Source organism: Leptidea sinapis, chromosome 34, assembly GCF_905404315.1.
Source record: "Leptidea sinapis chromosome 34, ilLepSina1.1, whole genome shotgun sequence".
Classification (NCBI taxonomy): domain Eukaryota; kingdom Metazoa; phylum Arthropoda; class Insecta; order Lepidoptera; family Pieridae; genus Leptidea; species Leptidea sinapis.
Window position 1 is genome coordinate 10,726,497 of NC_066298.1, and position 12,924 is coordinate 10,739,420.

Genomic DNA, 12,924 nt, shown 5'->3' on the forward strand with positions numbered 1-12,924 from the left:
TATATTCTGTTCGTCAAAAACGTCGGGAAAAATACAGTCTTGAACAAGAGGTGTTTCATTATAATCCTACTAGAAATTATTTTGAACATTCAAGTATAGTGATCGGAAGAATGAATGAAGTATGCAAATTTTGTGAAGCTAAAAAATTCAAAGGAGAAACGCAAAGTATATGCTGTTCAAGTGGCAAAATTAAATTACCAGAGTTAAAATCACTGCCACCGGAATTTCTAGAATATATGAAAGGAGAAACACAAAATTCTAAAGAATTCTTACAACAAATTAGAAATTACAATGCATGCTTTCAAATGACTTCATTTGGAGCAACTGCAGTAATTGAAGAAAAAGGATTTAATCCAGTATTTAAAATACAGGGACAAGTATATCATAAAATTGGATCATTATTGTCACTCCCAAATAATACTCCGAAGTTTTTACAAATTTACTTTGTAGGAAATGAAGAAGACGAACTGGATCAAAGGCGTTCAAATTTTACAGAATTGCGTCGAGATATAATTCTTCATTTACAGCGCTTTCTACATGAAAATAATGAGTTGATAAAGATATTTAAGACTGCGATGGAAAAAATGGTTTCGGATAATTATAAAATAATAATTCGGGCAGATAAAAAGCCAATTGGCGAACACGAAAGACGATTTAATGCACCTCAAGTAAATGAAGTAGCCGTAGTTATGGTGGACAATGAAAGTAGTTATAGGGATATTGTGGTACAACGAAGAAGTAATAAGTTGGAACGCATCGCTGAAACTCATCACATGTATGACGCCTTACAGTATCCACTAATATTTTGTCATGGTGAAGACGGTTACTATTTTAATATTCAGCATGTTGATCCACAAACAAATAGCCCTACAAACAAAAAAGTTTCTTCCAAGGAATTTTACGCATATCGGATAATGGAGAGAGTGAATAAATACAATCATATACTCAATTGTCGGAAATTGTTTTTACAGTTTATTGTTGATATGCAAGCAAAAATAGAAGCAGAAAGATTGTTATTTATTCGTGTAAATCAAAATAAATTACGAACGGATGAATATATTCACTTACGAGATGCGGTAGCCAATGATGGGGATGTTGAAAATTTGGGACGATTAGTAATTTTGCCTTCTACATTCATTGGTAGCCCTAGGCATATGCTTCAATATGCACAAGACGCAATGGCGTATGTGAGAAAATATGGTCGTCCTGACTTATTCATAACGTTTACGTGCAATTCGTCATGGAAGGAAATTAAAGATGAGTTACAATTTGGACAAAAGTCACATGACAGACATGATTTAATTGCGCGCGTGTTTAAACAGAAACAAGTAAAATTCATTAATGCAATTGCGAAGAGTTGTATTTTCGGAAATGTTAATAGCTGGATGTTCTCCATTGAGTGGCAAAAGAGAGGGTTGCCACACTCACACAATTTAATTTGGCTGAAAGAAAAAATTCACTCAAATCAAATCGATGACGTTATTAAAGCAGAATTCCCAAATCCGGTTAAGATCCTGTTCTATATGAAATAATCGTGAAACAAATGATACATGGACCTTGCGGGGCACTTAATATGCAATCACCTGTATAAAAGATAATAAATGCTCAAAACGATATCCAAGATCATTTTTGAGTGAGACGCAAACGGGAGATGATGGATATCCGCAATACCGACGTCGACCACCGAGTGAAGGAGGATTTACAGCAAAAATTAGAGTACGGGGTGAAGAAATCGAAATTGATAATCGATGGGTTGTCCCTTATAATCCGTTATTATCGAAAATGTTTAATGCACATATAAATGTAGAATATTGCAGTTCAGTTCAGTCAATTAAATATGTGTGTAACTATATTAACAAAGGAAGTGATATGGCTGTCTTTGAAATTACAAATGAAAATAGATATGATGAAATTTTAAGTTATCAAATGGGACGATATATAAATAGTAATGAGGCAGCTTGGCGTATATTGGGGTTTCCGATTCATGGCAGGGATCCAGCTGTTTTTCACTTAGCAGTTCACCTTGAGAATGGGCAACGGGTATATTTTACTAATCAAACAGCACAAAAAGTTGCAAACCAACCTGTTAATACTACGTTAACTGCATTTTTCGAATTGTGTCGAAGTGATCTGTTTGCTAGTACTCTTCTTTATGGAGATGTTCCCAGTTATTACACATGGGACTCATCGCGAAAAGTATTTAATCGACGAAAGAAAGGAGTTTCGGTTGAAGGATTTAAAGGTGTCTTTAAAGATAAAGCTATTGGTCGAGTATATACGGTACATCCAAAAATTGCTGAATGTTTCTATTTACGTCTACTACTTCATGAAGTACGTGGACCAACTTCTTTTGAAGATCTTCGAACAGTAGATGGTTACATTTGCGAAACGTATCGTGAAGCATGCCAGCGTCGTGGTTTATTAGAAAATGATAATCAATGGGAGCAGGCAATGAAAGAGGCAGCAGAAACAGCAACAGCGAATCAACTGCGAGAACTCTTTGCTATAATTCTAACATCGTGTAATCCTTCAAATCCGAATAGACTATGGCTGAAATATTGTGATAGTATGAGTGATGATATTCTAGCAAGACTACGTAGAGAAAATCAAGATATGAATATTACATTCAACGATAATATTTATAATGAAGCTTTGATAATTTTAGAAGATCGATGTTTCGCAATATGTAATCAAACTTTAGTTACTCTCGGAGTGCAATCTCCTAAAAGAAACGAATTAAGCGTGACTAATTCTGAATTATCAAAAGAACTTAATTATAATAAAGATGAATTGCAACGTTACATTGAAGAAAATGAACCAAAATTAACACGAACACAACGAATAGTATATAACACAATAATAAATCGTATTGAGACGAATGCAGGAGGAATAATCTTTTTAGATGCACCCGGAGGTACTGGAAAAACTTTCCTCATTAATTTGGTCCTAGCTACAATTCGGGTGAAAAATGAAATAGCATTAGCATTGGCATCCTCTGGAATTGCCGCGACATTAATGGAAGGTGGAAAAACGGGCACATTCTGCACTAAATTTGCCATTAAATGTAGCTGAACAAGAATTCCCAGTCTGTAATATCACAAAATTTTCTGTACATGGCCAAATTTTAATAAGATGCAAACTTATAATATGGGATGAGTGCACGATGGCTCATCGAAAATCACTGGAAGCGCTGGATAGAACATTACAGGATCTTCGGAAAAATACAAAACTAATGGGAGATGCTTTATTGCTACTATCAGGGGATTTTAGACAAACGTTACCAGTTATTCCAAAATCAACACCAGCTGACGAAATAAATGCATGTTTAAAGCGATCAATTTTTTGGAACAATGTTGAAAAGTTATCACTGACAGAAAATATGCGAGCGTTAATCACTGGTGATCCAGAAGCACAAGAGTTTGCCGACAATCTTTTTAAAATTGGGAATGGCACCTACCCACAGTCTGGTAAAATAATTTTACCTGAAGAGATATGTCATGTGGTAGACACCGAAGAACACCTTATAGACAAAATTTATCCATCCATACAACAAAATTATTTAAATAAAACATGGTTGTCTGAGCGAACAATTTTGGTTACAAAAAATGATGCAGTAAAACGAATAAATGAAAAAATACAGGAAATGATACCGGGAGAGGAAAAAATCTATAAATCAATAGATACAATGATGAATCAAGATGAAAGTTTAAACTTTCCAACGGAATTTTTAAATTCATTAAACCCACCTGGTATGCCTTCTCATGAATTAAAGCTAAAAATTGGATCACCAGTCATATTAATGCGAAATCTTAATACGCCAAAATTGTGCAATGGTACAAGATTATGCGTAAAACAAATTTTGAACAACATCATTGAGGCAGAAGTTCTCACTGGCAAAGAAAAAGGAAACTTGGTTTTTATACCAAGAATTTAAATAATTTCGAATGATTTACCATTCTATTTTAAACGGTTACAATTTCCTGTACGATTAGCTTATAGTATGGCTATCAATAAGGCGCAAGGTCAGACGTTCCGATTTTGTGGAGTTAATTTAAAAGAATCCTGTTTTTCACATGGTCAACTCTATGTAGCTTTTTCACGCGTAGGACAGAAAGAAAATTTATTTGTTTATGCACCAGAATGCAAAACTGTAAATGTAGTATATAAGAATGTATTTCAATAAAAATGTTTAGGATATCAGTTAATGTTAGATGATAAAAGATATTAATGTCTACTTAGTCGTAAGATTTTAATGTAAAAATAAGTAAGATCAATAAATTAATAAGAAAAAAGAAAATGTGTCTTTTATGTGAAAAAATTGTGAAGTAAGTAGTGATAGATTATTAACATTAACAAATAAGTATACAATTAAAAATGACCCAGCAAAGCGGGTATTCATAGCTAGTTTTTATAATATTTCCAATTTTCTATTTCAGGTGCCAGTTTTGTTGTTGTTAATCAAATAATATTAATTTTATATCCTTATTCCATCATTTCGAGTTGTCTTTGTTTAAAGTCTATGTTGCTTTTTATAATTAGGCTATGATCATCACATCTGTAAATTTTTAATTGTAAGTAATGCATGTAAAATAAATACATAAATGTAAATGTCATGCAATACCTGTTTTGGAGGCTCTTTTTTCTCTCTAGTATAGCAGGGTCACTTTTATCAGTACCCATATTGACAATATTTATTTCTGTTGTTTAATTGTTAAATATACTTAAAAAATATTTCAAATTTTATAAGCAAAATCACTAAGTATTATTATAGTTTAAATTTAATTACTTTTATTGTAAGTGACTTGCCTTGTAAGGGCATAATTATATTATAGGGCTTATGTATAAAATTGTGTTGGGAATGTGTTTTTAAAAGTAATAAACTTATAAATTTCCTAGTTTCTGTAGTAAACTGATACATTTTTTTGTAATTTATTTCATAAGCAGTAAAATGTTCACAATTCAGCTTTATTTCTTTGCATTCTTTTTGTGATTCCCTTTTTAACTCTCGCAAGTCAAAACTTTCAAGTATTTTTTTGCATTAGTTTGAATATTGCATCTACAAACATTGATTTTCAATAATTCAAACAATTCAAACATAATTTCTCCAAACATTGATATTCAATGAAGGTAATTGAATGCTCAAAATTCGCGCGCTCGACATTATTATCCGTTTACGAGTCGGTCTAAAAGGTCGCCACGTCAAAAGCACGCCAGCAAAATTCTTTAAATTAATCTGTACACTATTTTAAATAAATAATCAATTTTAATTAAATTATAGGTGAAATATGGTATATAATCATAAGTAGAAGGTAAATTTTAATTATTTTGCTTTTTAAATAAAATATTATCGTTAAATGAAACAGAACTTGCCCGAATAAGTGATCTGAAACAGTGAACTGTCGTTCACTCTTTCAATCTTTATTTATGGTTATTTTATTTTTAATCTGTGCATATTTTTTGAAGCCATAACTATCTCTGGTACTAGTTAGTCCATAGTAGGTCTACGTTTTGTAATAATGACACGATTTTAACCCGGTACTAATTTTAGGACCGTAACAAAGCTGGTTTATTTAGTTCTGGTTTAAACCCGTACCTATATAGTTTTTGTAATATGGCGGAAAATGTCTAATCGCGAACTTCGTATCGATCTTCGGATCCGAAACACTTTCGTAATAGGAAAATGTACGATCCCTCAACCGAAACTTTGTATTTCGATTTTGGTAATAGGGCTCCAGAGTCCGATCCGTATCCGTGAAAACACGGTCCGAAGTAGTCGTAGAACTATTTCTACAGCTGAAAGAAAGACATCGGACGACGGAAGCTGCATGTAGTGCGTAAACTACCATAGAAATAGTTCTACAACTACTCCAGACCGTGTTTTCACGGATACTCTGTTCGGACGTAGAGCGAAATCGCTTTAACGGTGATTAAAAATTTTGTTTGCTAAATAACAAATTTGTTTGTTTGAAAATTGGTAGTATATGCACTAGATGCGGCTTCCGTCATCCGATGTCTTTCCGTCAACCGTAGAAATAGTTCTTCGACTACTTCGGACCGTGTTTTCGCAGATACGGAACGGATTCAGATCGGACGTGGTGCGAAAGCGCTCTTACGTTGCTGCATAAGACGGCACGAAGTAGGTGTCAGTGCCTACGCTAGCGCGCGGCTACTAGATTTCTTACAGCTTGTTCCCAAATGAAATTATGGAAAATTGATTTTTTTTTGGAGAATATTGTATTTTTTTTTATGATAACGGTTAAGTAGTCGCCATTACTTAAGCGCCACGCTGTATATGGATAATTGGAACAGCACTTGCACTTATTGATGGGGTGTAAGACCTTGATAAGAGTGAATTCTTGAATCAGTAATGCATTCAATTTGCTAGCCTTTTAGTAAGGTATGCTGTTTTCAAAACGACCCACATAATAATGGTCCTGGAAACAAGGTGCTAGGAAGTTCATTTCAGTTTGGTTGTATGTGGAATGTTTATTGTAGGCTGTCAAGGAACTTGGAGGCACTGTGGAGATACTCCACACTTCTGGATTGTGATGATTATATCGAAGTGTGTAGCTTGTTGTGAGAAGGTGGATTTTGACAGCAAAAACAGCTCTATGTAACATGTAACGTTTGTTTGTTATTTTGTTTAATAAACACATTAAGAACAGACTAAGGTATTACCTATACTACACAATAGGCTGGTTTATACAAATAAGTCTCTTGTAATTCTGAAATTATATGCTTCTCTATGTCATTCAATAAAATATATTAACATAACAGAAAACCCTGTTAAAAGTATATCATTCTCAAGTTTAATAATTTAACACTCATTCCTTGTATTATGATGTCCAAATTATTTTGTAATTGAATTGGTGCTAAACAAGCTTGCCTCCATCCCAATTATCTGTGCCTTTCAGATTTCTTCACAGTTAGTGTGGACTTTCTACATTTTCGGTTTAATATTAAAATCATCTTTGGTATAAGTTGGATGTATTACTTATTATTCAAACAAAACAAATCTTATAACTATATTTACAATACTATGACTACATAAAATTAAAACTATCATTGCATGGAAGCATACCAAGAATACTAGCAGTATTTCCCCGTTGGATAGCTATCAGCAACCGAGATAGCTGCCAGCGCTTGGGTTTCCGGTAGCCTTATTGAGGCGCAAAGATAGTATCTTGAACATTCTCTGAATCTCTTTGTTATCTCATTTTAATTATGAGTGGTTTGATGAAGAAGCAGTGAATGCACTGCATTGTGAGGCAACTCTACCATATCACTAACTACTAACCACTCTACTCTTTGTCTGCAAATAACCTTTTTCGGCAGAAAACTTCTATAAATCAGATTAAAATTATAAATATACCTGTATATTTGTATGGACTTGAGTCAACTTTGCACTTTCTCGACATTTACCATCCACCAGATCCCAAGTACACATTTCACCTGCCTCTGACGAGCTCACAATAAAGTTATTGTCCTGAAAAATTTTTTCACTCATAAAACATCCTTTTAAATATAAAGTGTTTTGAGTCAGTTTAAATATAAAGAATTATTGAATTACATGATAAAAAAGTAATACAATACAGACTCTATTATCCCCAGTAATTTCACTAGCTACAGCGCCCTTCTGAGTGAAACACAGTAATGTTTACATATTACTGCTTCACGGCAGAAATAGGTGTTGTGGTAACCATAATCTAGCCGGCATCCTGTGCAAAGCCTCTCATTGGTAGAAGAGTCCCCTCCCATAGAAAGAACTCAATTTATGGTAGAGACTTACAAGGTAAGGAGGTACTATATTAAGAAATAATATGTGTGATAGGATATTATATGTGTAACATTTATTTTTATTAATACAACCAGCTAACATTGTGTACCTACATATAGTCACTGCCTGTGTTAATAATACATACAAAAATCACTTTTCTTCAAATATAAAATAATCTAGATTTTTGATTACCCAAATGACACATTACAAAAATTAGTCTGGATAATCAAGTCTCTACTGTAATATATTAAAAGTATACATACTTGAAGTATGGAAGCCCTGGACAAACATGTCACTGGAGCTGTGTGACCAACAAGAAGACAACGAGGGGTCATCTTCAAAGTTTCGGGATCTACTTGCCAAATACATATTTGGCCATCATAACAGCCTGTTACAAGAGTTTTTTGATCTCTCGATAGATACACAGATGAAACACAATGTGTAGGAGCATGTTTTCCCCACAACACCACAGGTACAATAAGATTAGTGCCTGGCATTTCTTCTGAAAAGAATATTTCATTCCTTGAGTTTGTTTTGATACAAGTGAAACGATACAATTAAATTAGCTTTGCGTTTAATTTTACAACAAAATATATATATATAGCTTGGTAAAGTTACATTGAGAAATACAATAAACCATGAAAAACAAATCGTTTGTTTAGTTTGTATTTGATAATACAGCAAGGACATTTAGTTTTATGATGGTACCTTTCGGCTTTAAGAAATGCTGTTATTTTCGGAAGCAACTTATGCTTCTCAGTTTGAGAAGCTCACACCTCAAGCGCGTTCTTAAAATAAATTTCGAGGAAATTATTGATTTTACAACAATTTTGAGCGAAAATATGCAAAATGTAAATAAAACTGGAAACTAATCAGATGATTATGACATTTGTAAACGTCAATTGTCATTTTAAAAATTTTTGTTTGTCTTTTTTTATTTAGAGCATTGGTAACAAGACCGTCAGCTCAAATCAAAATACAATAAAAGAAGATATTTCACGTTATAACCACGATTGTGGTACTGCAATACGATCTTTCTTCTAGATTAATTCGTATTAAATTTAAACATTATTATGTAAAAATTGAACAAATTTATTGAGATCATACCAGTCTCGTTCGCGCAAGTTCGGCGAACGGTTGTATCAGTGATCGCGAAAATGACGAGTTCTCATGTTCTTAAGTTCAATAACTGCAATATTGTGATCTGTGAATTCTTAGCATTTATCCAGAACAAAATGGATGTAATGGACGAGGATAGTATGGTGAGGCTGTGTAACAGCGCGTTCACCGAGGATGGGAAATCGCAAAGAGATCTCAATGACATTATATACTTATTTAAGGGAACTGATCCTGAAGAAATGCCTCTATTTGTGGCGCGTGAATTGCAGAAATTACCGGCCATTACATTCGATCATATCGATGTAACGCGACTTCTTAAAGACTTGCTACTTTTCCAAAATGATCTCCGTACCATCAAGGAATGCTTTATTACAAAGAAGGAATTTAGTAATCTAAAAGATGAAGTATAGCAATCAAAACAGTCGTCACCAAAACATGATCAATATGTAAACCGCCCTCACCGCCCGCGTGTTATAATAAAAGCAGCATTAGCCCGCACACGCACAGTACCGAGTGTAACAAAGGCAGACTAGCCTACACAACACCGAGACTACTTCACAAACCGGTAATAACATGACGTGGCGTCCGGCGCACGAGTCGTAGTCAACTGAATCAGTGACTACCTGTAGCTATGCCTGTAAATGTGCCGATTACAGAACCGGTGTCCGCTGCATCACTTGTAATAAACATCGTAATATCACATAATCTACCCGACATATAGATACAACCGCGGCTACGCCGCTAGCGGGGCACTTTGTGCGGCAGCTGTGTACGCCTATAGCTACACCTGAACATAGAAATACAATGCAGGAACCGGGCGGCAATCATGCACAAAACAGCCAGGATAATAATGAATGGACAATAGTGCAGCGAAGAAAAACTAAATATCGTTTCTCTGGAAGTATAGGCAAGGCAGCGTTGGGGCCGAATAATAAATTTCGAGCAGCAGATATTAAAGTACCACTTTTTTTTTATGGAATAGGAGGACAAACGAGCGTACGGGTCACCTGGTGTTAAGTGATCACCGCCGCCCACACTCTCTTGCAACACCAGAGGAATCACAAGAGCGTCGCCGGCCTTTAAACCAATGTGAATAAACAAACTACAACTAGTGACATCACAGAGTACATTATGTTGAAAACACACAAGTGGTACTTAAGAAAATAAATATGCAGAAACAGAGGGATTACAATGCGTTTAAAGTACTTGTGCCTAAGCAAAACATAAGTATGTTTTTAGATGATCAACTATGGCCTGAAGGGATTTCCTTCCATCGGTTTGTTTATATAAACAGGAGGGTAAGAAATGAGAACAAGAATGGAGTCACGACTAAAAACACCTAATGAACTATCAGCTATATCAAAATTGAAAGACTGACATGTTTATTAGTTTTAACTGCAAGTCTGTTAAAAGATCCCTTGAGTGTGTACGGAGCTTATGTAAGACCGCCGATATTGTAGCACTACAAGAGACATGGCTACTTCCTGAGGATCTCCCACTCCTCGGTACCATCGACAAAGATTTTGCATATACTGGCACTTCGGCTGTGGACACATTCAAAAAATCAAAAATCAAAAATTTATTTATTTAGCATTTTAGTAAATAGTATTTGTAGGACTTCCCTTTTAAGTTCGCAGAACCTGTGTTAGGGAAGACCGCTCTTTCCAACGGATAAGAATGCTTATACATTTAACAAAAACATGAATTATAGTTAAATAAACCAATCTTAGGCATAAAATAAACAAACTAAAATTTTTTTCAATATTGAAGGTAGATTAATATTTGCGTGGCTCACACTAAACTTGTAAATAATATACCTACATAAAAACACTTGTCATCGTCTCAAGAATGTGCGACCACTGTACCTATGAACTAAGGTAATTTGTAGTTTTACGAATATTTATAAAATAGTAAAATGTTCAAAGTACGATATTTAGATAACAATCAAATAACAGCAAGCGAAATTTAATTATCTATTCATATGATATACTATACTATAATTACAACAAAAATTAATATATATATATATATATATATTTTATATATATTATTTATATATATTTTTATATATATATATTATAGAACACATATTTACACTATTTTACTCATATTATAATTAATTTAGCAAGTTTTCAGTTTCTAAATAATTAAGAGTTTTCAGCCATTTTGTAACGCTAGTTTTACATTCCCTATATGTCTTTGTGTATATATTTAAGATTTTATTAGCGGTATTGTATAATTTAGTAGCCTGTGCATCAAATTGTTTAGACGCAAATTTAGTTTTAGTAAATTTACATTTAATTACTGTATTATTTTTACGTTTATTTAAAATCAAAGGATCTATAGATTTACTTTTGTGTATTTTTAGTATGCATTGCAATATATATAATTTTCTTACGGATAAAAGGTCCGCATCTTCATATAATTTTGTGGTATCATACAGACGATTTTTGCTTAGCATATATTTAATTATTGCTCTCTGTGCTCGTTCAATGCTTAAGAATTGAGTTTTAAAAGTACCCCCCCAGATTCTTATACAATATAGAAGGATAGATTGTATCAGAGATGTATATATATACTTAATAAGTTTGATATCACAGACTTTACGTAGGCGTTTGAATATCCAGATCACTTTTCTAGCTCTGTTGGCAACTACATTTAACTGAGGATACCATGATAAATTTTTGTCTATAATTACTCCGAGGTATTTGGTGGTGTTTACTCTTTCAAGTTTAGTGCACAGACAGTTTTCTATATCAGCCATGTCACATGTATGGGCAGATAAGGTAAAATTTTTATTTGGTTGAGTAGAATCTTTTATTGAAAATGTAATATAATTTGTTTTCGTTAAATTTAAAGTAAGAATGTTAATTTTAAGCCAGTTTTGTACTAAGAATAGTCCTTTCTCTGACAAAGAAAAGACCTCCGCCCAACTGTCTCCATGAAATAGCAAGGCAGTGTCGTCGGCATAAGAGAAAACTTGTCCATTTTGTATTTTTAAATCTGTAAGGTCGTTAATATACATTAAAAATAGCGTAGGTCCGAGAACACTACCCTGAGGAATTCCGTATGATGTAGAATATTTAACAGAACTAAAAATTTCTTTATTAATTTTAACACGTTGTGCCCGATTACGAAGGTAATCAGTCAGTAAATTTAAAAAATTACCTCTTATACCAATTTTTTCAATTTTACGCAAAAGTATGGGAATAGAAACGGTGTCAAATGCCTTTTTTAGGTCAAGAAAAATACATAGAGTTTTTTTATTTCCATCCACATACTTTGTTACCTCTTGAGTCAGATCTTGAATAGCATCCTCAGTGCTGACTTCCTCACGAAAGCCATACTGAGATTTAGATAACAAACCATACGTATTTAGGTACTTGATTATTCTAGTATTTATAATCTTTTCTAATATTTTAGAGATAACTGTTAAGACGGAAATAGGCCGATAGTTATTAACATCCTCTTTAGACCCACCCTTATGTACAGGATGTATAATGGAGCATTTGAGTTCTTGTGGAAAAATACCTTGAGCGAGTGAGAGTGAACAAAGTCGTGTGATTATAGGAGTAAGTTCTTTTTTCGCCACTTTAATAAACTTCGTTGGGATATTGTCATAGCCCGAGGCAGTCTCTGATTTTAAGTTTGATATAATTGTTGCTACTTCTGATGGCTCGGGTTCTAGTATTCCAATTGTATTTGCTTGTGAAGGAAGTCGATTAAAATATTGCTGTACAATATGAGGAGGTGTTGAGATTCCAATAGCTAAAGATTTTCCAACGTTAACGAAATAATTGTTTAGAAAGCAAGCTGATTCAGTGGGTGTAGGTTTTAACTGTGTAAGTTCTATATTTTGTTGTTTTTGTTTATTTAAATTAGTTATAGTTTTGATACTATTCCAAAGTGACTTATTGTTAGATTTAGATTTATTAAGTATTTCGCTTTCGTATTTACGTCTTAGTTGCTTCACTAAATTATTACAAAAGTTTCGATATCGTCGGTAAGTTATTCTGAGTATTTCATTA

General features: G+C 33.5%; 1 protein-coding gene across 1 annotated transcript in view; it reads right to left on the reverse strand.

Moving 5' to 3' along the window:
* LOC126975049 (WD repeat-containing protein 7) overlaps positions 1-8,642 on the reverse strand; it is a 96,252-nt gene extending 87,610 nt beyond the window's left edge. The window contains exons 1-3 of the mRNA XM_050822839.1: positions 8,486-8,642; positions 8,041-8,279; positions 7,373-7,486 (exon numbers count right to left, since the gene is read on the reverse strand). Of these exons, the coding sequence (XP_050678796.1) occupies positions 7,373-7,486; positions 8,041-8,274 (348 nt within the window). The 5' untranslated portion in view covers positions 8,275-8,279; positions 8,486-8,642. The remainder of the gene's footprint in view (positions 1-7,372; positions 7,487-8,040; positions 8,280-8,485) is intronic.
* Positions 8,643-12,924: the final 4,282 nt, after the last annotated feature.